The sequence below is a fragment of the Pelophylax lessonae genome (genome assembly GCF_965119305.1).
Source record: "Pelophylax lessonae genome assembly, contig: HAP1_SCAFFOLD_108, whole genome shotgun sequence".
Lineage (NCBI taxonomy): Eukaryota > Metazoa > Chordata > Amphibia > Anura > Ranidae > Pelophylax > Pelophylax lessonae.
In genome coordinates this window covers 281,094-307,737 of record NW_028120139.1, presented here as the reverse complement: position 1 = coordinate 307,737, position 26,644 = coordinate 281,094, and the positions used below count along the sequence as shown (strand labels likewise).

Sequence of the window (26,644 nt, the reverse complement as noted above, 5' to 3'; positions counted from 1 at the left end):
AGGAGGGCGCTGTACATAGAGAAGCATTGTGTACAATCCAGGAGGGCGCTGTACATAGAGAAGCATTGTGTACAATCCAGGAGGGCGCTGTACATAGAAGAGCATTGTGTACAATCCAGGAGGGCGCTGCACATAGAGGAGCATTGTATACAATCCAGGAGGGCGCTGTACATAGAAGAGCATTGTGTACAATCAAGGAGGGCGCTGTACATAGAGGAGCATTGTGTATAATACAGGAGGGCGCTGTATATAGAGGAGCATTGTGTACAATCCAGGAGGGCGCTGTACATAGAGGAGCATTGTGTACAATCCAGGAGGGCGCTGTACATAGAGGAGCATTGTGTACACTCCAGGAGGGCGCTGTACATAGAGGAGCATTGTGTACAATCCAGGAGGGCGCTGATCATAGAGGAGCATTGTATACAATCCAGGAGGGCGCTGTACATAGAGAAGTATTGTATACAATCCAGGAGGGGGCGCTGCACAGAGAGGAGCATTGTGTACAATCTAGGAGAGGGCGTTGTACATAGAGGAGCATTGTGTACAATCCAGGAGGGCACTGCACATAGACAAGCATTGTGTACAATCCAGGAGGGCGCTGTACATAGAGAAGCAATGTGTACAATCCAGGAGGGCGCTGTACATAGAGGAGCATTGTGTACAATCCAGGAGGGCGCTGTACATAGAGGAGCATTGTGTACAATCCAGGAGGGCGCTGTACATAGAGAAGCATTGTGTGCAATCCAGGAGGGCGCTGCACATAGAGGAGTATTGTGTACAATCCAGGAGTGCGCTGTACATAGAGGAGCATTGTGTACAATAAAGGAGGGCGCTGTACATAGAGGAGCATTGTGTACATTCCAGGAGGGCGCTGCACATAGAGAAGCATTGTGTACAATCCAGGAGGGCGCTGTACATAGAGGAGCATTGTGTACAATCCAGGAGGGCGCTGTACATAGAGGAGCATTGTGTACAATCCAGGAGGGCGCTGTACATAGAGGAGCATTGTGTACAATCCAGGAGGGCGCTGTACATAGAGAAGCATTGTATACAATCCAGGAGGGCGCTGCACAGAGAGGAGCATTGTATACAATCCAGGAGGGCGCTGCACAGAGAGGAGCATTGTGTACAATCCAGGAGGGCGCTGCACATAGAGGAGCATTGTATACAATCCCGGAGGGCGCTGTACATAGAGAAGCATTGTATACAATCCAGGAGGGGGCGCTGTACATAGAGGAGAATTGTGTACAATCCAGGAGGGCGCTGTACATAGAGGAGCATTGTGTACAATCCAGGAGGGCGCTGTACATAGAGGAGCATTGTGTGCAATCCAGGAGGGCGCTGCACATAGAGGAGTATTGTGTACAATCCAGGAGTGCGCTGTACATAGAGGAGCATTGTGTACAATCCAGGAGGGCGCTGTACATAGAGGAGCATTGTGTACAATCCAGGAGGGCGCTGTACATAGAGGAGCATTGTGTACAATCCAGGAGGGCGCTGTACATAGAGAAGGAAGCATTGTGTACAATCCAGGATAGCGCAGTATATAGAGAATCATTGTGTACAATCCAGGAGGGCGCTGCACATAGAGAAGCAATGTGTACAATCCAGGAGGGCGCTGTACATAGAGAAGCATTGTGTACAATCCAGGAGGGCGCTGTACATAGAGGAGCATTGTGTACAATCCAGGAGGGCGCTGCACATAGAGAAGCAATGTGTACAATCCAGGAGGGCGCTGTACATAGAGGAGCATTGTGTACAATCCAGGAGGGCGCTGTACATAGAGGAGCATTGTGTACAATCCAGGAGGGCGCTGTACATATAGGAGCATTGTGTACAATCCAGGAGGGCGCTGCACATAGAGAAGCATTGTGTACAATCCAGGAGGGCGCTGTACATAGAGGAGCATTGTGTACAATCCAGGAGGGCTCTGCACATAGAGGAGCATTGTGTACAATCCAGGAGGGCGCTGTACATAGAGAAGCAATGTGTACAATCCAGGAGGGCGCTGCACATAGAGGAGCATTGTGTACAATCCAGCAGGGCGCTGCACATAGAGAAGCATTGTGTACAATCCAGCAGGGCGCTGCACATAGAGAAGCATTGTGTACAATCCAGCAGGGCGCTGCACATAGAGGAGCATTGTATACAATCCAGGAGGGCGCTGCACATAGAGAAGCATTGTGTACAATCCAGGAGGGCGCTGCACATAGAGGAGCATTGTGTACAATCCAGGAGGGGGCTCTGCACATAGAGAAGCATTGTGTACAATCCAGGAGGGCGCTGCACATAGAGGAGCATTGTATACAATCCAGGAGGGCGCTGCACATAGAGGAGCATTGTGTACAATCCAGGAAGGCGCTGTACATAGAGAAGCATTGTGTACAATCCAGGAGGGCGCTGTACATAGAGGAGCATTGTGTACAATCCAGGAGGGCGCTGCACATAGAGGAGCATTGTGTACAATCCAGGAGGGGGCTCTGCACATAGAGAAGCATTGTGTACAATCCAGGAGGGCGCTGCACATAGAGGAGCATTGTGTACAATCCAGGAGGGCGCTGTACATAGAGGAGCATTGTGTGCAATCCAGGAGGGCGCTGCACATAGAGAAGCATTGTGTACAATCCAGGAGGGCGCTGTACATAGAGAAGCATTGTGTACAATCCAGGAGGGCGCTGTACATAGAGAAGCATTATGTACAATCCAGGAGGGCGCTGCACATAGAGGAGCATTGTGTACAATCCAGGAGGGGGCGCTGCACATAGAGAAGCATTGTGTACAATCCAGGATGGCGCTGTACATAGAGAAGCATTGTGTACAATCCAGCAGGGCGCTGTACATAGAGGAGCATTGTGTACAATCCAGGAGGGCGCTGTACATAGAGAAGCATTGTGTACAATCCAGCAGGGCGCTGTACATAGAGGAGCATTGTGTACAATCCAGGAGGGCGCTGCACATAGAGAAGCATTGTGTACAATCCAGGATGGCGCTGTACATAGAGAAGCATTGTGTACAATCCAGCAGGGCGCTGTACATAGAGGAGCATTGTGTACAATACAGGAGGGCACTGCACATAGAGAAGCATTGTGTACAATCCAGCAGGGCGCTGTACATAGAGGAGCATTGTGTACAATACAGGAGGGCACTGCACATAGAGAAGCATTGTGTACAATCCAGCAGGGCGCTGTTCATAGAGGAGCATTGTGTACAATCCATGAGGGGGCGCTGTACATAGAGAAGCATTGTGTACAATCCAGGAGGGCGCTGCACATAGAGGAGCATTGTGTACAATCCAGGAGGGGGCTCTGCACATAGAGAAGCATTGTGTACAATCCAGGAGGGCGCTGCACATAGAGGAGCATTGTATACAATCCAGGAGGGCGCTGCACATAGAGGAGCATTGTGTACAATCCAGGAAGGCGCTGTACATAGAGAAGCATTGTGTACAATCCAGGAGGGCGCTGTACATAGAGGAGCATTGTGTACAATCCAGGAGGGCGCTGCACATAGAGGAGCATTGTGTACAATCCAGGAGGGGGCTCTGCACATAGAGAAGCATTGTGTACAATCCAGGAGGGCGCTGCACATAGAGGAGCATTGTGTACAATCCAGGAGGGCGCTGTACATAGAGGAGCATTGTGTGCAATCCAGGAGGGCGCTGCACATAGAGAAGCATTGTGTACAATCCAGGAGGGCGCTGTACATAGAGAAGCATTGTGTACAATCCAGGAGGGCGCTGTACATAGAGAAGCATTATGTACAATCCAGGAGGGCGCTGCACATAGAGGAGCATTGTGTACAATCCAGGAGGGGGCGCTGCACATAGAGAAGCATTGTGTACAATCCAGGAGGGCGCTGTACATAGAGAAGCATTGTGTACAATCCAGCAGGGCGCTGTACATAGAGGAGCATTGTGTACAATCCAGGAGGGCGCTGTACATAGAGAAGCATTGTGTACAATCCAGCAGGGCGCTGTACATAGAGGAGCATTGTGTACAATCCAGGAGGGCGCTGCACATAGAGAAGCATTGTGTACAATCCAGGATGGCGCTGTACATAGAGAAGCATTGTGTACAATCCAGCAGGGCGCTGTACATAGAGGAGCATTGTGTACAATACAGGAGGGCACTGCACATAGAGAAGCATTGTGTACAATCCAGCAGGGCGCTGTACATAGAGGAGCATTGTGTACAATACAGGAGGGCACTGCACATAGAGAAGCATTGTGTACAATCCAGCAGGGCGCTGTTCATAGAGGAGCATTGTGTACAATCCATGAGGGGGCGCTGTACATAGAGAAGCATTGTGTACAATCCAGGAGGGCTCTGCACATAGAGTGGGATAATGAATGTAAGGCGTGGTAGGGTAATGAATGTAAGGGATGGTGGGGGTAATGAATGTAAGGGGGTGGTGGGGTAATGAATGTAAGGGGTGATGGGGTAATGAATGTAAGGGGTGGTGGGGTAATGAATGTAAGGGGTGGGGTTGATGAATGTAAGGGGTGGTGGGGTAATGAATGTAAGGGGTGGTGGGGTAATGAATGTAAGGGGTGGGGTAATGAATGTAAGGGGTGGGGTTGATGAATGTAAGGGGTGGTGGTTTAATGAATGTAAAGGGCGGTGGGGTAATGAATGTAGGGGGTGGTGGGGTAATGAATGTAAGGGGTGGGGTAATGAATGTAAGGGGTGGGGTTGATGAATGTAAGGGGTGGGGGGGTTGATGAATGTAAGGGGCGGTGGGGTAATGAATGTAAGGGGCGGTGTGGTTGATGAATGTAAGGGGTGGTAGGGTAATGAATGTAAGGGATGGTGGGGGTAATGAATGTAAGGGGGTGGTGGGGTAATGAATGTAAGGGGTGATGGGGTAATGAATGTAAGGGGTGGTGGGGTAATGAATGTAAGGGGTGGGGTTGATGAATGTAAGGGGTGGGGGGGTTGATGAATGAAGGGGGTGGTGGGGTTGATGAATGTAAGGAGTGGTGGGATTGATGAATGAAGGGGGTGGTGGGGTAATGAATGTAAGGGGGGGTGGGGTTGATGAATGTAAGGGGTGGTGGGGTAATGAATGTAAGGGGCGGTGGGGTTGATGAATGTAGGGAGTAGTGGGGTTGATGAATGAAGGGGGTGGTGGGGTAATGAATGTAAGGGATGGTGGGGTGATGAATATAAGGGGTGGGGGTTGATGAATGTAAGGGGTGGTGGGGTAATGAATGTAAGGGGGTGGTGGGGGTAATGAATGTAAGGGGTGGTGGGGTAATGAATGTAAGGGGTGGTGGGGTAATGAATGTAAGGGGTGGTGGGGTAATTAATGTAGGGGTGGTGGGGTAATGAATGTAAGGGGGGATGGGGTTGAAGAATGTAGGGGGTGGTGTGGTTGATGAATGTAAATTGTGGTGGGATAATGAATGTAGGGGGTGGGGTTGATGAATGTAAGGGGTGGGGGGGTTGATGAATGAAGGGGGTGGTGGGGTTGATGAATGTAAGGAGTGGTGGGATTGATGAATGAAGGGGGTGGTGGGGTAATGAATGTAAGGGGGGGTGGGGTTGATGAATGTAAGGGGTGGTGGGGTAATGAATGTAAGGGGCGGTGGGGTTGATGAATGTAGGGAGTGGTGGGGTTGATGAATGAAGGGGGTGGTGGGGGTAATGAATGTAAGGGATGGTGGGGTGATGAATATAAGGGGTGGGGGTTGATGAATGTAAGGGGTGGTGGGGTAATGAATGTAAGGGGGTGGTGGGGGTAATGAATGTAAGGGGTGGTGGGGTAATGAATGTAAGGGGTGGTGGGGTAATGAATGTAAGGGGTGGTGGGGTAATTAATGTAGGGGTGGTGGGGTAATGAATGTAAGGGGGGATGGGGTTGAAGAATGTAGGGGGTGGTGTGGTTGATGAATGTAAATTGTGGTGGGATAATGAATGTAGGGGGTGGGGTTGATGAATGTAAGGGGTGGGGGGGTTGATGAATGAAGGGGGTGGTGGGGTTGATGAATGTAAGGAGTGGTGGGATTGATGAATGAAGGGGGTGGTGGGGTAATGAATGTAAGGGGGGGTGGGGTTGATGAATGTAAGGGGTGGTGGGGTAATGAATGTAAGGGGCGGTGGGGTTGATGAATGTAGGGAGTGGTGGGGTTGATGAATGAAGGGGGTGGTGGGGGTAATGAATGTAAGGGATGGGGGTTGATGAATGTAAGGGGTGGTGGGGTAATGAATGTAAGGGGGTGGTGGGGGTAATGAATGTAAGGGGTGGTGGGGTAATGAATGTAAGGGGTGGTGGGGTAATTAATGTAGGGGTGGTGGGGTAATGAATGTAAGGGGGGATGGGGTTGAAGAATGTAGGGGGTGGTGTGGTTGATGAATGTAAATTGTGGTGGGATAATGAATGTAGGGGGTGGTGGGGTAATTATTATTATTATACAGGATTTATTTAGCGCCAACAGTTTGCGCAGCGCTTTACAATGTGAGGGTAATGAATGTAAGGGGTGGTGGGGTAATGAATGTAAGGGGCGGTGGGGTTGATGAATGTAATGGGTGGTGGGGTAATGAATGTATGGGGCGGTGGAGTAATGAATGTAAGGGGTGGTGGGGTAATTAATGTAGGGGTGGTGGGGTAATGAATGTAAGGGGTGGTGGGGTAATGAATGTAAGGGGCGGTGGGGTTGATGAATGTAATGGGTGGTGGGGTAATGAATGTATGGGGCGGTGGAGTAATGAATGTAAGGGGTGGTGGGGTAATTAATGTAGGGGTGGTGGGGTAATGAATGTAAGGGGCGGTGGGGTTTATGAATGTAAGGGGTGGTGGGGTAATGAATGTAGGGTGTGGTGGGGTAATTATTATTATTATTATTATAAAGAATTTATATAGCGCCAACAGTTTGCACAGCGCTTTACAATGTGAGGGAAGACAATAAAGTTACAATACAATTCAATACAGGAAGAACTACTGTAGAGGGCCTTGCTCGTTAGAGCTTACAATCTATGAATGTAAGGGGCAGTGGGGTAATGAATGTAAGGGGCGGTGGGGTAATGAATGTAAGGGGCAGTGGGGGTAATGAATGTAAGGGGTGGTGGAGTAATGAATGTAGGGAGCAGTGGGGTAATAAATGTAGAGGCTTCTGGCTCTAAAGTCAATCATGAAAAGAGTGAAGTTTTCTGGATGGGTGAGGAGGGTGAAAGCTTCGAACTTCCGGTTGCCTTCCCAGAGCCCCAGCAGGAAGCCTCCGTGTACTGCTCTAAGGTCGACCATGAAAAGAGTGACATTTTCTGGATGGGCGAGGAGGGTGAAAGCTTCGAACTTCCGGATGCCTTCCCAGAGCCCCAGCAGGAAATTAAAGTGTTGGGCATCAAATTTGGTCCTGGTGACTATGGTCATCGAAATTGGGAAAGCAGGTTGTTGAATGCCAATGCCAAGGTGGCAAGCTGGAAGAAATGGAAACTTTCCTTGAGGGAAAGGGTTGACTTGATAAAAACTTACCTGATCCCAATCTTTTTATATGTCAGCTTTGTCTGTATCTTGCCGGAATCTCTCTATGCAAAGGTGTACAGCTGCTTTTTCCAACTGTTATGGGGAAATAGGCTGAACCTGATCAGACGCAATGTAACTTACCTGTCCAGGCGGGAGGGTGGTCTAGGAATGGTCAACCCTATAGTTTTCTTTTCTCTGCTCTTTTTAAAGTATAATCTTGGTAATATGTTAGCAGAGACCCCGCCGGGATGGGTGGGTATTTTTCAATCTTGATTTAGGCCTTTTCTGCGATGCTGGGAAGATGGCGGGCCAGTGAAAAGTCTGAGAGTCCGACATGGGAAGCTTCCGGCTTATGTTGCCTCGTGTCTGAAAATACTTAGGCAGTGGCAGGTGACAGTGGGGGATATCAAGTCCCTCCCCAGGAAGCTTCTGGAGAAGAGGATTTTGGGCTCTGCTTTCAGTGTGTCGCTGACCTTAAGGGATTGCCCAGGCCCCGTAATGAGCGAGGGGTTGTGTTTAATTAACTTGGGAAGAATCCCTTTGAAGTTTAAGGATCAAGCCTGGCTCGCTTTCCATGGAAGGCTCTATGTGAGAGGGAACCTGAAGCATCGCCCTGTGGATGATCGGGATTGTCCTAGAGCGGAGTGTGTTGGTAAAGTGGAGTCTATGGACCACTTTTTGCTCCAGTGTCCCTTTAACATAGAGGTGTATAAAAGGGTGGGGAGGGCTCTAGGCATCCCCTTTCTCTATCGCATGAGTTATGCGGAGTGGGTGTACGGGGCATTCCCGACTCGCTGGGATTTTGATTTGGATACACTTTTTCTAGTTAGTATAGTTGTCCGTTACTTCACGTGGAATGCACGGTGCCAGATTACCCTGCGGAAGAAAGTCCTCCCTGTTGAGGTGGTGGTGTACAATATTCTGGGTGAGGTTGGGAAGATTTGGGGTCTTGAGAAGGGCAGGGAGCCTCGAGCGGTCTGGATAAGGGCGTGGAGGAATATCAGACCTGCTTTTGGTGAACTGTCCATCTCTGGGTGAAAAGCTTTTTTCCTATGCTATTTCTTTCACGCCCTTAGCTTTTGTTGGTTAATATCTTCATTTTGAAGAAGGGCTGCATGCATAATGGGGGGTGTTTTGTTTCTTGACCTCGCAGGTTTGATGTCTGGTGTGGTGGTGTGAGTCCTACTAAGATTATTTTCCCGGTAATGACAGTTTCATGATCTGAGTTTTGTTTTTGCCATAAAGGCATTCTTTATTTGAGAGCAGAATTTGCTATTTTTCATGTAAATATGTATATATTTATTTATGTATATTGATTTTATGATTTATTGATTGCAAGATTTTTAATAAACAAAAATTGGGGTAATGAATGTAAGGGGTGGTGGGGGTAATGAATGTAAGGGATGGTGGGGTAATGAATGTAAGGGGTGGTGGGGTAATGAATGTAAGGGGTGGTGAGGGGTGGTGGGGTAATGAATGTAAGGGGTGGTGGGGTAATGAATGTAAGGGGCGGTGGGATAATGAATGTAAGGGGGTGGTGGGGGTAATGAATGTAAGGGGGTGGTGGGGGTAATGAATGTAAGGGGGTGGTGGGGGTAATGAATGTAAGGGGTGGTGGAGTAATGAATGTAAGGGGTGGTGGGGTAATTAATGTAGGGGTGGTGGGGTAATGAATGTAAGGGGGGATGGGGTTGATGAATGTAGGGGGTGGTGTGGTTGATAAATGTAAATTGTGGTGGGATAATGAATGTAGGGGGTGGTGGGGTAATTATTATTATTATTATACAAGATTTATATAGCGCCAACAGTTTGTGCAGTGCTTTACATTGTGAGGGAAGACAATAAAGTTACAATACAATTCAAAACAGGAGGAACTAGAGGACCCTGCTCGTTAGAGCTTACAATCTATGAATGTAAGGGGTGATGGGGTAATGAATGTAAGGGGCAGTGGGGGTAATGGATGTAAGGGGTGGTGGAGTAATGAATGTAGGGAGCAGTGGGGTAATAAATGTAGGGGGGTCTGGCTCTAAAGTCAATCATGAAAAGAGTGAAGTTTTCTGGATGGGTGAGGAGGGTGAACGCTTTGAACTTCCGGATGCCTTCCCAGAGCCCCAGCAAGAAATTAAAGTGTTGGGCATCAAATTTGGTCCTGGTGACTATGGTCATCGAAATTGGGAAAGCAGGTTGTTGAATGCCAATGCAAAAGTAGCAAAAGGTGGAGCTAATATCCTCTCCACCAATCAGTGTACCTCTGTTACCTGCCTCCTAGTAACAGAACGGGGTCCCATTGAGAACATAGCATGGCCGCCATAGGAGCTCTCACTCAACTCTTCCTTACATACCGAGTGACCGGCTATGGATCTCCGGAACATTCTTCCTCTCTGGGATGGGAAAGGAGCTCTGCTGTGTTCCCTGCCAGTGGTGATCCCTGTCCTCTGCCTCTCCAGTGGTGATCCCTGTCCTCTGCCTCTCTAACAGTGATCCCTGTCCTCTGCCTCTCCAGTGGTGATCCCTGTCCTCTGCCTCTTCAGTGGTTGTCCCTATTCTCTTCTTCTCCAGTGGTGATCCCTGTCCTCTGCCTCTCCAGTGATGATCTCTGTCCTCTGTCTCTCCAGCTGTGATCCCTGTCCTCTGCCTCTCCAGTGGTGATCCCTATCCTCTGTCTCTCTAACAGTGATTCATGTCCTCTGCCTCTCCAGTGGTGATCCCTGTCCTCTGCTTCTCCAGCTGTGATCCCTGTCCTTTGCCTCTCTAACAGTGATCCCTGTCCTCTGCCTCTCCAGCTGTGATCCCTGTCCTCTGCCTCTCCAGCTGTGATCCCTGTCCTCTGCCTCTCCAGTGGTGATCCCTGTCCTCTGTCTCTCTAACAGTGATCCCTGTCCTCTGCCTCTCCAGCGGTGAACCCTGTCCTCTGCCTCTCCAGCTGTGATCCCTGTCCTCTGTCTCTCCAGCTGTGATCCCTGTCCTCTGCCTCTCCAGTGGGGAACCCTGTCCTCTGCCTCTCCAGTGGTGATCTCTGTCCTCTGTCTCTCCAGCTGTGATCCCTGTCCTCTGCCTCTCCAGCGGTGATCCCTGTATTCTGCCTCTCCAGTTGTGATCCCTGTCCTCTGCCTCTCCAGTGGTGATCCCTGTCCTCTGTCTCTCTAGCAGTGATTCATGTCCTCTGCCTCTCCAGTGGTGATCCCTGTTCTCTGCCTCTCCAGCTGTGATCCCTGTCCTCTGCCTCTCCAGTGGTGATCCCTGTCCTCTGTCTCTCCAGTGGGGAACCCTGTCCTCTGCCTCTCCAGTGGTGATCTCTGTCCTCTGTCTCTCCAGCTGTGATCCCTGTCCTCTGCCTCTCCAGCGGTGATCCCTGTATTCTGCCTCTCCAGCTGTGATCCCTGTCCTCTGCCTCTCCAGTGGTGATCCCTGTCCTCTGTCTCTCTAGCAGTGATTCATGTCCTCTGCCTCTCCAGTGGTGATCCCTGTTCTCTGCTTCTCCAGCTGTGATCCCTGTCCTCTGCCTCTCTAACAGCGATCCCTGTCCTCTGCCTCTCCAGTGGTGATCCCTGTCCTCTGCCTCTCCAGCTGTGATCCCTGTCCTCTGCCTCTCTAACAGTGATCCCTGTCCTCTGCGTCTCCAGTGGTGATCCCTGTCCTCTGCCTCTCCAGCTGTGATCCCTGTCCTCTGCCTCTCTAACAGTGATCCTTGTCCTCTGCCTCTCCAGTGGTGATCCCTGTCCTCTGCCTCTCCAGCTGTGATCTCTGTCCTCTGTCTCTCCAGCTGTGATCCCTGTCCTCTGCCTCTCCAGCGGTGATCCCTGTATTCTGCCTCTCCAGCTGTGATCCCTGTCCTCTGCCTCTCCAGTGGTGATCCCTGTTCTCTGCTTCTCCAGCTGTGATCCCTGTCCTCTGCCTCTCTAACAGCGATCCCTGTCCTCTGCCTCTCCAGTGGTGATCCCTGTCCTCTGCCTCTCCAGCTGTGATCCCTGTCCTCTGCCTCTTTAACAGTGATCCCTGTCCTCTGCATCTCCAGTGGTGATCCCTGTCCTCTGCCTCTCCAGCTGTGATCCCTGTCCTCTGCCTCTCTAACAGTGATCCCTGTCCTCTGCCTCTCCAGTGGTGATCCCTGTCCTCTGCCTCTCCAGTGGTGATCCCTGTCCTCTGCCTCTCCAGCTGGGATCCCTGTCCTCTGCCTCTCCAGCTGTGATCCCTGTCCTCTGTCTCTCCAGCTGTGATCCCTGTCCTCTGTCTCTCCAGCTGTGATCCCTGTCCTCTGTCTTTCCAGCAGTGATCCCTGTCCTCTGCCTCTCCAGTGGGGAACCCTGTCCTCTGCCTCTCCAGTGGTGATCCCTGTCCTCTGCCTCTCCAGTGGTGATTCATGTCCTCTGCCTCTCCAGCGGTGATCCCTGTCCTCTGCCTCTCCAGCTGTGATCCCTGTCCTCTGTCTCTCCAGCTGTGATCCCTGTCCTCTGTCTCTCCAGCAGTGATCCCTGTCCTCTGCCTCTCCAGTGGAGAACCCTGTCCTCTGCCTCTCCAGTGGTGATCCCTGTCCTCTGCCTCTCCAGTGGTGATCCCTGTCCTCTGCCTCTCCAGTGGTGATCTCTGTCCTCTGCCTCTCGAGCTGTGATCCCTGTCCTCTGCCTCTCCAGCTGTGATCCCTGTCCTCTGTCTCTCTAACAGTGATCCCTGTCCTCTGCCTCTTCAGTGGTGATCCCTGTCCTCCGCCTCTCCAGCTGTGATCCCTGTCCTCTTCCTCTCTAACAGTGATCCCTGTCCTCTGCATCTCCAGTGGTGATCCCTGTCCTCTGCCTCTCCAGCTGTGATCCCTGTCCTCTTCCTCTCTAACAGTGATCCCTGTCCTCTGCCTCTCCAGTGGTGATCCCTGTCCTCTGCCTCTCCAGCTGTGATCCCTGCCCTCTTCCTCTCCAGCTGTGATCCCTGTCCTCTGCCTCTCCAGCTGTGATCCCTGTCCTGTTCCTCTCTAACAGTGATCCCTGTACTCTGCCTCTCCAGTGGTGATCCCTGTCCTCTTCCTCTCTAACAGTGATCCCTGTCCTCTTCCTCTCTAACAGTGATCCCTGTCCTCTTCGTAACGGTGGTGATCCCTGTCCTCTGCCTCTCTAACGGTGATCCCTGTCCTCTACCTCTCCAGTGGTGATCTCTGTCCTCTGCCTCTTCAGTGGTGATCCCTGTCCTCTGCCTCTCCAGTGGTGATCCCTGTCCTCTGTCTCTTCAGTGGTGATCCCTGTCCTCTGCCTCTCCAGTGGGGATCCCTGTCCTTTGCCTCTTCAGTGGTGATCCCTGTCCTCTGCCTCTTCAGTGGTGATCTCTGTCCTCTGCCTCTTCAGTGGTGATCCCTGTCCTCTGCCTCTCCAGTGGTGATCCCTGTCCTCTGTCTCTTCAGTGGTGATCCCTGTCCTCTGCCTCTCCAGTGGGGATCCCTGTCCTCTACCTCTCCAGTGGTGATCCCTGTCCTCGGCCTCTCCAGTGGTGATCTCTGTCCCCTGCCTCTTCAGTGGTGATCCCTGTCCTCTGCCTCTCCAGTGGTGATCCCTGTCCTCTGCCTCTCCAGTGGTGATCCCTGTCCTCTGCCTCTCCAGTGGTGATCTCTGTCCTCTGCCTCTTCAGTGGTGATCTCTGCCCTCTGCCTCTACAGTGGTGATCCCTGTCCTCTGCCTCTCCAGTGGTGATCCCTGTCCTCTGCCTCTCCAGTGGTGATCCCTGTCCTCTGCCTCTCCAGTGGGGATCCCTGTCCTCTGACTCTCCAGTGGTGATCTCTCTCCTCTGCCTCTTCAGTGGTGATCCCTGTCCTCTGCCTCTCCAGTGGGGATCTCTATCCTCCGCCTCTTCAGTGGTGGTCTCTGTCCTCTGCCTCGCCTGCGGTGATCCCTGTCCTTCTACGTAACGGTGGTGATCCCTGTCCTCTGCCTCTCTAAAGGTGATCCCTGTCCTCTGCCTCTCCAGTGGTGATCCCTGTCCTCTGCCTCTCCAGTGGGGATCCCTGTCCTCTGACTCTCCAGTGGTGATTCCTGTCCTCTGCCTCTTCAGTGGTGATCCCTGTCCTCTACATCTCCAGTGGGGATCCCTGTCCTCTGCCTCTCCAGTGGGGATCTCTGTCCTCTGCCTCTTCAGTGGTGATCCCTTTCCTCTGCCCTGCAAGCAGTGATCCCATCTGCCCCCCTCAGTAACCTTAGACCCGGCCTTACGGGGGGGAGAAACAACTTTACTGAACTTTTGGCATGTATATCATGCAGTAACGTCTCTTCCCTAACTGAACCTGAATATGGCTTTTGGTGGGAGTCACTTTGGTTGTGGGGGCCTGTGGAATATAGCTTACCTTAGAGAGGTTGGAAAGTTCTTCTCTCAGCCCCCTAGGCCCCTCTTATGTGTAAGTCACCCTGTGTCTTTTAGGGACACAGGGTGACCAAGAAGCCCAGTCTGGCCTGCCCAAACCAGACTTCCACAGACTGATCGGCTATGAGAGCTCCATGCGCCCTGCCGGGACAAACTTACAAACTATGTGGAACTTTGTCAGGGAAGCTGCCATGATGGATGGACTCTTTGGGACTTGTTACCCAACTAACTCAGGCACAGATTGATTGGAGGTCTGGTACCTGGTTAGTCTACCTTTGGGGGGAAGATATGTGACGGTACTCACTGTCACTGGAAGTTAAAGACAGATGATTAATGGTTTGGATTGCTTCAAATCGGGTCTGCGTTTACACTTATGATAATGTGTATTGTACTTCAACGTCAGAGACAGGCTCTCCCTATTGTCTGTGTATTGAGGTGTGATGTGGATTCTGTTAAGCCTGTCTGTCCCATTGTTAAATGTTAATGAACTCACACATTGTTTCTGTCCAGATGGCTAGATAATTAGTTCAGGTTAATTATATTTCTGTATACAATTTCATCTGCATATGATAATGTAATCAGGCAACCCCTGACCTGTGTGTGATAATCTGATCAGGAGGGGGATGTCCTCATGTGTGTATAAATTGAGTGTGAAACTGTTCAATAATGGAGAAGATTCCAGTACTAGCTAAGTTGTTGGCTAGCTTTGTATGGGGGGGGGGGGCTGGGAAAATCTGATATCTATGTTCAGGACTGGGAGGAAGCCATATACTGACGGAAGTCCACAAGTACAATGTGGGTTGGGGTTCCGTTACATGGCTGCCCCGGGTTACCTGCACAGGTAATGAATGCAAGGGGTGGTGGGAATGATGAATGTAAGGGGCGGTGGGGGTAATGAATGTAAGGGGTGGGGGGTAATAAATGTAAGGGGTGGTGGAGTAATGAATGTAAGGGGGGGTGGGGGGTATACTGACGGAAGTCCACAAGTACAGTGTGGGTTGGGGTTCCGTTACATGGCTGCCCCGGTTTACCTGCACAGGTGAAGTCTCTTAGAGGGAAGTCCAACCTTGGCAGTGCTCCAACAGAGAAGTCCATGTTTCGAGTTTCGAGTTTCTTCCAGCGTTCCAGAGTGCACCAGGTCTAGCCTACGTTACCCACGTGTTTCCCCACGTGTTCCCTGGAGCTCCCGCAGGATCCCCCCCGGATCTGGACCTCTTCCCTTCTATAGAACACGGGAGGGAGGCTGGACCCCAGAGAAAGCCCGCTCACACACCGGGAGAAAGGCAGAAAAATATGAACTCTTTCTCATGACCTGGGCAGCTGAGTGCTATCTGAATACACAGCAGGCCACCTACCTACACACTCATTGTCTCTGGTGTCAGTTACGGATGTGAAAGCCGGACACTGCGGAAACAGGAGAGAAAGAAGATACACTCCTTCCATCTTTGGTGCTGGAGAAGGATTTTATGTGTGTCGTGGATTGCCCATAGAACTAACAGAGACTAAACCGGTTACATCACTGGAAGCCCAAATGATGAAGTCCTATTCTGGTCAGACGGTCAGAAGAGAGAGATGACTGGAGAGGGAAGATGGAAGGATCCAGCGAAGGGGGGAGACCGGCTACTAGATGGTAGGACACATTCATTACAGTTGTGGGGGACACTAGAGGATCTTACCAGACTAACACAAAGCCAACTTTTCTTTGACCTCCCATTCATGAAGTCACCTGGGTTGAGATCTGAGCTGATGGCACATAACTAATAATATTGATGAAGTGGGTCAAACAAAACCTTTTCCCGTACATAATAATTCAAAGGAAGACATGACGTGAACTGTGACGAACGCCCATTTGCTGGGACGTTCACCACGGGCTACTGGAGGAGTGTGGAGGCCAGCCTCCTGCCCACGGACTATGGGCCCTGGCTTGTAGGGGATTGCACCTCTGTGTGGGGGTATATGCTGGGGGACAATGGGAGTAGTGTTGCTTTGGACTCAGGTCCATGTCACCCCAAGATACAGACTCAGACTGGGATCAATGTTACAGGCCTAGGGCTGCATATTACAGCAGAGGACTTCTCCAAACTTTGAGAGACTAAAGAGATGCTAATGACGTCAAATTCAGCTATTATCTACTGTGGGGATGTGTATTGACAGTATAATAAGGTGTGTTGTATATGGAGAGAGGCAGTCTGAGAGCCGATGTCTTCTACTGTCATCTGTTAGAGGTGAGGTGTGTTCACACTTCTAGGAATTCATATTCGGCTATGTTTTGGGTTTGTGGTTTGTTGAATTAATTATGGTAATGCTGCAGTCTCATTCACCTGTGTCTGTCCAGATGGCCAGGTATGTTAATTATTGGATATATATTGGAAGTGAGTTGTTGAATAAAGTGTCATTTGTTTTACCCTTCATTGAGCTGGAGGCTGATGTTTGGGGGGTATTGAGGGGCCAGGACTGCATCACTGGAGATTCTGGGGACCTAAGACAGAAATACTTGGTCCAAGTATTGGGGATCTGTTACATGAACAATTCCTCAATGAGGGCAACATGGACCAGAAATGGTGCAATTGTAAAGCTCTGCAGAAACCCAAAGGGGGGGGGGGGGGGGGTATATCAGGCTTTGCTGCATATCAGTGTAACTCTACCCCCGAAGGATCCTCGGGTTATGTCTGGTCCTCTGTTCTTACCTTGACCTTGGCAAAGACCTCAGCACCACTGACACCTCAGGTGTGCATGTCAATAGGTAGAGGATAATCATTTGAGATAATATCTTAGGATCACCCTGAAATGAGACTCGAGACGCTGTGGCCAATTAATGTTCAGACAAGCAGAGTATAAGACAAGGATTTCCTCATAGCATACACTATAATAAGGCTTCACTTGAGATGGTTAGAGTGCTACTTTAAGTTCAAACCAAACTGGAAAAAACTGTGGCTCTCCCCAATAAATGAGAAACATACGGCACCAACAGAATGGTAGCAATGCCGGTAAGGGCTGAGGACACTTATGGGGAGGAACCTAGGCCTAGAAACTACCACTAATATCTGTATTTAACCACTTCCGCACTGCTCACTAGAGCTCTACTGCGGCAAAGTGGCTCGATAACGTCTGGCGACGTCACCAGACATTTCCCTTTCTCGGCAGCGCGCGCACGCCGCCGGAGGCTCACTCCCGCTGTATTCAGTCACAGCGGGAGTCAGGCCAGGGGAGGAGCGGCGGTGATCGCTGCTGCTCTTCCCCGATCGTCGGGGAATCGAGTGTGGAGATCCGCCCGCTTGTGTAAACACAAGTGGGGGGATCTCCTAAGTGACAGGCAGGGTCAGATTGCGGGGTTCAGCATAGCTCAACCTGCGATCTGTCCCTGTGTCACATAGTCACCTCCCCCCACACACGTCAGTAAGCACCAGGCATACATTAACCCCTCCCTCTCCAATAAAATTAACCCCTTTCCTGCCAGTGTCATTTTTACAGTAACAGTGCATATATATATATAGCACTGATTACTGCAGTAATGTCACTGGTACCCCCAAAGTGTCAAAAATGTCAGTCAGGGGTCCGATCTGTCCGCCGCAATGTCGCAGTCCTGCAAAAAAAATCGCAGATCGCCGCCATTACTCGTTAAAAAAAACCCACCAAAAATGACAGAAATCTTTCCCTTAGTTAGTAAACGCAATAACTTTTGCGCAAACCAATCAAAATACGTTTTTTGCGATTTTTTTTTACCAAACATATGTAGCAGAAAACAAATTGGCCAAAAATGTAAAAAAATTTTGATTTTTACATTTTTTTGGGGAATTTCATATAAAAAAAATGTGAAAAATATTGTTATTTTTTCATAATTTACGCTCTTTTTTTGTTTATAGCGCAAAAAATAAAAATCGCACAGGTTATCAAATACCACCAAAAGAAAGCTCTGCTTGTGGGGAAAAAAGGGCGTAAACTTCGTTTGGGTACAGCTTCACACGACCGCGCAATTGTCAGTTAAAGTCGCACAGCGCCGAATCGCAAAAAGTGGCCTGGACATAAGACAGCAAAATCCTCCGGTGGTAAAGTGGTTAAGATGGCAAGATTATTATAACACCGGGGTCAGCCAAATTCAATCACCGTGTTACCAGAATCCGTTCAGATCCGTCTGGGAGTAACGACCACACCAAGACAAACGTAGTTCATCACTCCAAGTGTATTATCTCATCATAGTTAAACCAATCAGAATACAACAGCTAAAAATCATCAGGAGATGCGGCAATAGGATCAAAGTTCATAAACTGCGACTATATCTTCATTTCTGAGAGTTAATGAGCTAATCACATATTCAGCAGTTATGATTCTGGACAAACAATTATTATGGGATGTTTGGGTATAGAGCTAAAATGGAAGGGAGAGCATCATGGAGGACAATAGAAATACATTACTGTATATTCTCACAGCCCGCTGGAACGAGAGAAATATGAATATGCTGTAAATTGTGCTCAATAGCAGGTCCTTTGTGTTCAGTCTTTAAGGTTAGTCTTCTGCTGGCTAAGTTGGGGCCCTTGAAGACGTTGGCACGCTTGCTGAAGGTGGAGGGGATATCCATGAAAACACTCAGTTCTAGAAACAATGGAATCCTTGGAGCACTGGTGAGAGAGTGGCCAGACAAGAGTTAACACTCTGAAATATGATGATGGTTATTTATTATATATTCTGGGCAGCAGATTGTGCCCAACACCGGAACAGATAAAACCATTGAAGATATTGCTGGAGGTCTGAAATATTCATCTGGGGCTACTTTGCTCTAATGAACATTTTACATAAGGAGAGAAGAGTCTGTAATATCGGTCCTTGAGGTCTATGTAGGTTGTGGTTCTTCAGGGCAAAGTCCCATGATCTGAGATCAACACAAGGAGGTCCCAGTGACCAGATCACCATCTTGGAGGCATCTTCTTTTCACAGTAGGAGGCATGGACACTTCTTTTCTTTGGGAACGGCTCTCACTGACTCTAAGATAACTTCTTGGATGCCTTCTTGGTTCAGCGCTGAGCACTCCATGTACTTCACTGCTTTAATTTGCTTGGACAAGCTGACCCCTTGTTGGTGGGTGATCGGTAGCTGGTTCTGCTCTTTTAGCTTTTTGATGACATCCGGGTTGGTTCTTAGATCCTTCTTGGTGCCAACTAGGAGGATGGGAACTTTAGGACAATAGTGGCGCACTTCAGGATACCAGTTGTGCTGTACACTCTCGTAAGATGGAGGACTGGCAATGTCAAAGCAGATGATGACAACATTGGTCTGGGGGTAAACCAGTGGTCTTAAATGTTTTTGCTCATCATGACAGGGTGTGTCCCACATGTTTAGGGTCACGGTTCTTCCATCCACTGTAATCCGCTCACTGATGTCTTCACACAGTGTGGGGATGTAATCAGGGAAGGTGTTGGTTTTGTAACGGATGGTGAGACAAGATTTCCCTACAGCTCTGTCCCCGACTAACAAACACTTAATGCTCTCCATGGTTTCTGTTCTGTCCAATCTCAGCAACCTGGAAAAGAAAACAAAGAATGAAGTCAGGTGTACGAAACTTCAACATCGAACAAATCCTTTCAACATCGAACAAACCTCTCAAGGATAAGTCTACCTTAATCCAATATTTCATTTAGGTGGGGGATGGACAACCAACTGGCTTCCTTATAATGATCTGGGACACCAGCAGGAAGATCTCCTTGTATTGAGTTGTATGGTAACTGTAATCAGTTGGGAGATCAGAGTTTGTAGAAGATTTTCATATAGTAGATGGAACAGTGCAACATCTAAATAGATTCCTATAAGCCCCCCCCCCCCCTGGCCCTCAGACCCCCAAAGCCACAGGTCAGGGTGGTGGGGATGAGGACCTTGTCCTTACCAACATGGGGACAAGGTGCTTTACTGGGATGGGGGTCACTCCTGGCAAGGCAGCCTCTCCATGTTAGGGTGTGTGGTCTGGGTTGTTTAGGGGGATGGGGGGTGAAGTGGTGCCAACCCCCAATGGAAGGGGGAACACTGTGGACTCTGATGTTAGGGAGAAATCTGTGGCATCTGTTGTAGGAGGGAGTGCTGCGGACTTTGGTGTAAAGGGAAACTCTGATATAAAGGGTTCTCTGGTCACCAGAGCCCCCGTTACATCAGAGTCCACAGAGTTCTCCTTTACATCACAGTTCACAGGGTCCCCCCTTACAGTGTAAGGCATGGCTAGATTTGGGGGGGGGGGTTTAGGGTAGGCTGCACCCTCCCAGATTCCAGTTGCGCCCCCACAATGCCCCCTGACCAACCCACCTCCACCCTGGATGATTGCCCAGCCACTAAGGTCCTTTCTTATCCCAGCACAACACACAGCTCATCCCCCCAGACTACACACAGCTCCTCCCCCCCAGACTACACACAGCTGAGATCACATTCCTTTACACACAGCCACAATCTGCACACTGTGTAGTTGGCTGCTATGTTGCTGTGGAATTGTCTGGTGGGAATGGCAGTGCAGTAGCCGGCTACACAGTGTGCAGATTGTGGCTGTGTGTAAAGGAATGTGATCTCAGCTGTGTATAATGTGGGGAGGAGGAGCTGTGTGCTGTGCTAGGATGGGAAAGGAGCTCTGCCGTGTGCCCAGTGGGGATTCCTGTCCTTTGCCTTTCCAGTGGTGATCTCTGTCCTCTGCCTTATTAGTAGTGATCCCTGTTCTCTTCCTCTCCAGCGATGATCCCTGTCCTCTGCCTCTTCAGTGACGATCTCTGTCCTCTGCCTCTCCAGTGGGCATTCCTGTCCTCTGCCTTTCCAGCGATGATCCCTGTCCCTTGCCTCTGCAGTGGGGATCCCTGTCCTCTGCCTCTCCAGTGGTGATCTCTGTCTTCTGCCTCTCTTGTGGGGATCTCTGTCCTCTGCCTCTCCAGTGGGGATCCCTGTCCTCTGCCTCTCCAGTGGGGATCTCTGTCCTCTGCCTCTCCAGTGGGGATCCCTGTCCTCTGCCTCTCCAGTGGGGATCCCTGTCCTCTGCCTTGCCAGTGGTGATTCCTGTCCTTTTTCCTGCCAGTAGTGATCTGTCCTCTTCCTCTCCAGTGGGCATTCCTGTCTTCTGCCTCTCCAGTGGGGATCCCTGTCCTCTGCCTCTCCAGTGGGGATCCCTGTCCTCTGCCTTTCCAGTGGGGATCCCTGTCCTCTGCCTTGCCAGTGGTGATTCCTGCCCTTTTTCCTGCCAGTAGTGATCTGTCCTCTGCCTCTCCAGTGGGGATCCCTGTCCTCTGCCTCTCCAGTGGGGATCCCTGTCCTCTGCCTTGCCAGTGGTGATTCCTGCCCTTTTTCCTGCCAGTAGTGATCTGTCCTCTGCCTCTCCAGTGGGGATCCCTGTCCTCTGCCTTTCCAGTGGGGATCCCTGTCCTCTGCCTCTCCAGTGGGGATCCCTGTCCTCTGCCTTTCCAGTGGGGATCCCTGTCCTCTGCCTTGCCAGTGGTGATTCCTGCCCTTTTTCCTGCCAGTAGTGATCTGTCCTCTGCCTCTCCAGTGGGGATCCCTGTCCTCTGCCTTTCCAGTGGGGATCCCTGTCCTCTGCCTCTCCAGTGGGGATCCCTGTCCTCTGCCTTGCCAGTGGTGATTCCTGCCCTTTTTCCTGCCAGTAGTGATCTGTCCTCTACCCTGCCAGCACTGGTCCCTATCCTTGCCTCTGCTGACCCCAGTCCTTTGCCCCACTGACCCCCTGTACACTGCCCTGCTGACTTCTGTCCTCTACCCTGCTGACCTCCCATCCTCTGCTTCTGTGATGTTTTTTACTGCACCCCCACATCAGAGAGGCTGGATTTGGCCCTGGTGTAAGGGGGAGCTCTGCAGACTCTGATGTAAAGGGGAACACTGCAGACCATCCATGATGTAAAGGGGAACTCTGATGTAAGGGGGTCTCTGGCCACCAGAGCCCTCTCTTCCTGTTCTGTGTTATACGTTTGAGAATAATTTCCCGATTGATAATTATAATCTATATGTATATATATATGTAAATATACAATACAATATAAAATATACAATTTCTTTTTAACAGCACACACCAATCCATATGAATACAGACTAAACAGGGAATTTATATTTATTCACAATTAATAGTTGGATACGGGTGACATAAAAACCAAATCTTACATAAAATACAAACTTAATTATAACACTAATTATTAGGTTTTGTTCAGCAATATAAAGGAAATTAAAGGATTCATTTCTCCCAGAATAAGTAAAAACCATCTAATAAAGAATTCATTATCAGACAAAAGCATCTGCGATTTGCGCAGCCAGCAGTCACTCCTCTGCGGTTGGAGTGAGAGTCAAACTACGTAACACGGAACACTGATTCGCTAATAGAGCGCCAAACAAAGATGGTAAAATTTATAAAAACAAAAATAAAATTCAGGAAAAATCTCGGATGGTTGTTACATCTGGGGAATAAAATCTAAATATTCTGAGCATCCAATATTCGACATATCAATAAAAATCAATAAAACATATTTACCCTCCAAAATGGCGGCTGGCCCACAATGGTCGTTAGCAGAGTTCCCTAAGACGGCGGCTGGGTAAGGAGGAGATTGCGTCCTTCCAGTATCAGAGTATGAGGTGTGATGAGGAGGGTGTGAAGTATGATGAAGTACGATGGAGGAAGTTTATGTGGTGAAGGTGTGTCTGGGTTCTCCTATAAACCGTTCTCGGACAAGAAACTCATAAAAATGATAATAAGCCCCGCCCAGAAGGTGGAACTTCTGTCCATTGATGGAGGCAGATAAGAATTACCTCTTCTAACCACCAAGTGTATCCTATAGGAGAATTCTTCTTATTCCTAATTTGTGGTGGGAATGTCCATTTCCCCGTGGTGGAGGCGGGGCCATCTGATATTTCTATTATATATCATCTGGTAACGCCGTCTAATGAGTATATATTACTAATACAGCATATATATTGATCAGGAATACACGATTTACCGATATATATTCTGATTATTACACATTTAGTAGAAGCAGGAAAGGATATGGATACAGTATACAGTTATATTCCAGATGTGCTGGAACTGGAGAGAGTCCAGAGAAGGACAACAAAAATAATTAGGGGAATGGAGGACATCAGCTATGAGGAAAGACTACAAGCACTGAACCTATTCTCTCTGGAGAAGAGACGATTGAGGGGGGATATGATATCAATGTACAAATACTGTACTGGTGACCCTAGCATAAGGAACAAACTATTCAGAGAAAGGAGATACAATAAGACACGTGGCCACCAGTGGCGGCCTGTGCATAGGGGGCGCCAAGGCGCCACCCCCCCCTAAAAAAAAGAAAGAAAAAATTACAAAAAGAACAATAAAGTTTAAAAAAAAATCGCGTTCGCCGGCGTATGTGTTGGCTGGGGGGGGGGGGGGTGGGGTTTACGACCCAGAAGAGGCGCCGATTGGCTGCCTTCTGGGGGCGTAACCTGGGCGCAGGTCATAGCGCTATGACACCCCCACTTTCGTGATATCCTGGCTGTGATTGGTCCAGTCTCCAGCCTGATGGGGGCGGCATCAGTCACTCACCGTCACCGCCCGGTCCCCCTTCCGCCGCCACAGAGAGGAGTCTCGAGGAGAGGAGAAGCCGGCGCCGGTCACCTTCCCACTGGTTCCCGACGCCCGCCGCAGAGAAGAGGAGAGGACGAGAGGGAGAAGCCGCTCACCTTCCCGCCGCCGCAGAAGAGGACGAAGTATCGAGGAGGGGAGAAGCCGCCGCCGGGAGCCGAGCCGCCGCCAGGTAAGTTCATTGGATTGAAGAGAGCACGCACGCTGGTCTCTGCATTGATTGGGGACAATGCTGTGGCGCTCTGCAATCATTGGGGACAATGCTGTGGGCACTCTGCAATCATTGGGGACAATGCTGTGGGTACTCTGCAATCATTGGGGTACAATGCTGTGGCACTCTGCAATCATTGGGGTACAATGCTGTGGGCACTCTGCAATCATTGGGGGACAATGCTGTGGGCACTCTGAAATCATTGGGGACAATGCTGTGGGCACTCTGCAATCATTGGGGTACAATGCTGTGGGCACTCTGCAATCATTGGGGTACAATGCTGTGGCACTCTGCAATCATTGGGGTACAATGCTGTGGGCACTCTGCAATCATTGGGGACAATGCTGTGGCACTCTGCAATCATTGGGGTACAATGCTGTGGGCACTCTGCAATCATTGGGGGACAATGCTGTTGGCACTCTGCAATCATTGGGGTACAATGCTGTGGCACTCTGCAATCATTGGGGTACAATGCTGTGGCACTCTGCAATCATTGGGGTACAATGCTGTGGGCACTCCGCAATCATTGGGGGACAATGCTGTGGCACTCTGCAATCATTGGGGGACAATGCTGTGGGCACTCTGAAATCATTGGGGACAATGCTGTGGGCACTCTGCAATCATTGGGGACAATGCTGTGGCGCTCTGCAATCATTGGGGGACAATGCTGTGGCACTCTGCAATCATTGGGGTACAATGCTGTGGGCACTCTGCAATCATTGGGGGACAATGCTGTGGGCACTCTGCAATCATTGGGGGACAATGCTGTGGCACTCTGCAATCATCGGGGGACAATGCTGTGGGCACTCTGCAATCATTAGGGACAATGCTGTGGCACTCTGCAATCACTGGGGACAATGCTGTGGCACTCTGCAATCATTAGGGACAATGCTGTGGCACTCTGCAATCACTGGGTACAATGCTGTGGGCACTCTGCAATCATTAGGGACAATGCTGTGGCACTCTGCAATCACTGGGTACAATGCTGTGGGCACTCTGCAATCATTGGGGGACAATGCTGTGGCACACTCTGCAATCATTGGGGACAATGCTGTGGGCACTCTGCAATCATTGGGGGACAATGCTGTGGCACTCTGCAATCATCGGGGGACAATGCTGTGGGCACTCTGCAATCATTGGGGACAATGCTGTGGCACACTCTGCAATCATTGGGGGACAATGCTGTGGCACTCTGCAATCATTGGGGACAATGCTGTGGCGCTCTGCAATCATTGGGGTACAATGCTGTTGGCACTCTGCAATCATTGGGGTACAATGCTGTGGGCACTCTGCAATCATTGGGGGACAATGCTGTGGCACTCTGCAATCATCGGGGGACAATGCTGTGGGCACTCTGCAATCATTGGGGACAATGCTGTGGCACACTCTGCAATCATTGGGGGACAATGCTGTGGCACTCTGCAATCATTGGGGACAATGCTGTGGCGCTCTGCAATCATTGGGGTACAATGCTGTGGGCACTCTGCAATCATTGGGGGACAATGCTGTGGCACTCTGCAATCATTGGGGGACAATGCTGTGGCACACTCTGCAATCATTGGGGGACAATGCTGTGGGCACTCTGCAATCATTAGGGACAATGCTGTGGCGCTCTGCAATCATTGGGGGACAATGCTGTGGCACACTCTGCAATCATTGGGGACAATGCTGTGGCGCTCTGCAGTGATTGGGGACAATGCTGTGGCACTCTGCATTGAAAGGGGCTCGCACGCTGAACTCTGCATTGATGGGGGCACGGAACATTGTTCATTGCATTGAAGGGGGCACAGCACAGTTGCATTGAAGGGGGCACGCACGCTGAACTCTGCATTGTGGGGGCACAGCACAGTGTTCATTGCATTGAAGGGGCACAGCACAGTGTTTATTGCACTGAAGGGGGCACAGCACATTGTTCATTGCATTGAAGGGGGCACAGCACAATGTTTATTGCATTGAAGGGGGCACAGCACAGTGTTTATTGCATTGAAGGGGGCACAGCACAGTGTTTATTGCATTGAAGGGGGCACAGCACAGTTGCATTGAAGGGGGCACACACGCTGAAATCTGCATTGTGGGGGCACAGCACAGTGTTCATTGCATTGAAGGGGGCACGCACGCTGATCTCTGCATTGAAGGGGGCACGCACGCTGGTCTCTGCATTGAAGGGGGCACGCACGCTGGTCTCTGCATTGAAAGGGGGCATATACCATCTCCTGTACCATGACCTGTGACATGCCTATACCATATCTGTGACATGCCTATACCATATCTGTGCCATCACCTATGCCATGCCTGTACCATGACTTCAAAGTCAAAGTCCCTCGGACTGAGCCCAACCCCGATCAAGGTAAACAGCCAATGACTATGTCTGTTTACCACGTGATCGGCTGTGTCAATCACAGCTGATCACTTGAGCGGCTCCAGCGTGAGCCGCTCATTCCCTCTCAATGCGCGCCCCCCGTCCCTCGGACAGAGCCCATCCCCGATCTAGGTAAAGAGCCAATGAAATTGGCTCTTTACCACGTGACCGGCTGTGTCCAATCACAGCCGGTCACAAATGTCAACAGAGAACACGGTAACTAGCTGTCACCGTGTTCTCCTCCTCACACACTGATCCTGTGTCAGGAAGGGAGTGTGGTAACAGCTAGTTACCAAGTACAGTGCACCCCAAACACACTGATTGCCCCCCCCAATAAAGAGGACCTGTCACTAACCCATCAAAGTACCCGAGTACCTGTCACTAGCCCATCATAGTACCCGAGTACCTGTCACTAGCCCATCATAGTACCTGTCACTAGCCCATCATAGTACCTGTCACTAGCCCATCATAGTACCTGTCACTAGCCCATCAAAGTACCCGAGTACCTGTCACTAGCCCATCATAGTACCTGTCACTAGCCCATCAAAGTACCCGAGTACCTGTCACCAGCCCATCAGGTACTCAGGTACTCTGATGGACTGGTGACAGGTACTCGGGTACTCTGATGACAGGTACTCGGGTACTCTGATGGGCTGGTGACAGGTATTCGGGTACTCTGATGACGGGTACTCGGGTA

General features: G+C 50.2%; 2 protein-coding genes across 2 annotated transcripts in view; both read right to left on the bottom strand.

The window, feature by feature from the left end:
* The window catches only part of LOC309543493 (rho-related GTP-binding protein RhoG-like), a 71,946-nt gene that overhangs the window by 21,052 nt on the left and 24,250 nt on the right, over nucleotides 1-26,644 (bottom strand). The gene's annotated exons all lie outside the window — the stretch shown is intronic.
* On the bottom strand, nucleotides 18,602-19,302 carry LOC309543496 (rho-related GTP-binding protein RhoG-like). Its single transcript, XM_082275973.1, has one exon. It carries the CDS (start codon nucleotides 19,282-19,284, stop codon nucleotides 18,724-18,726), a length of 561 nt encoding a protein of 186 aa, XP_082132099.1. The 5' UTR covers nucleotides 19,285-19,302; the 3' UTR covers nucleotides 18,602-18,723.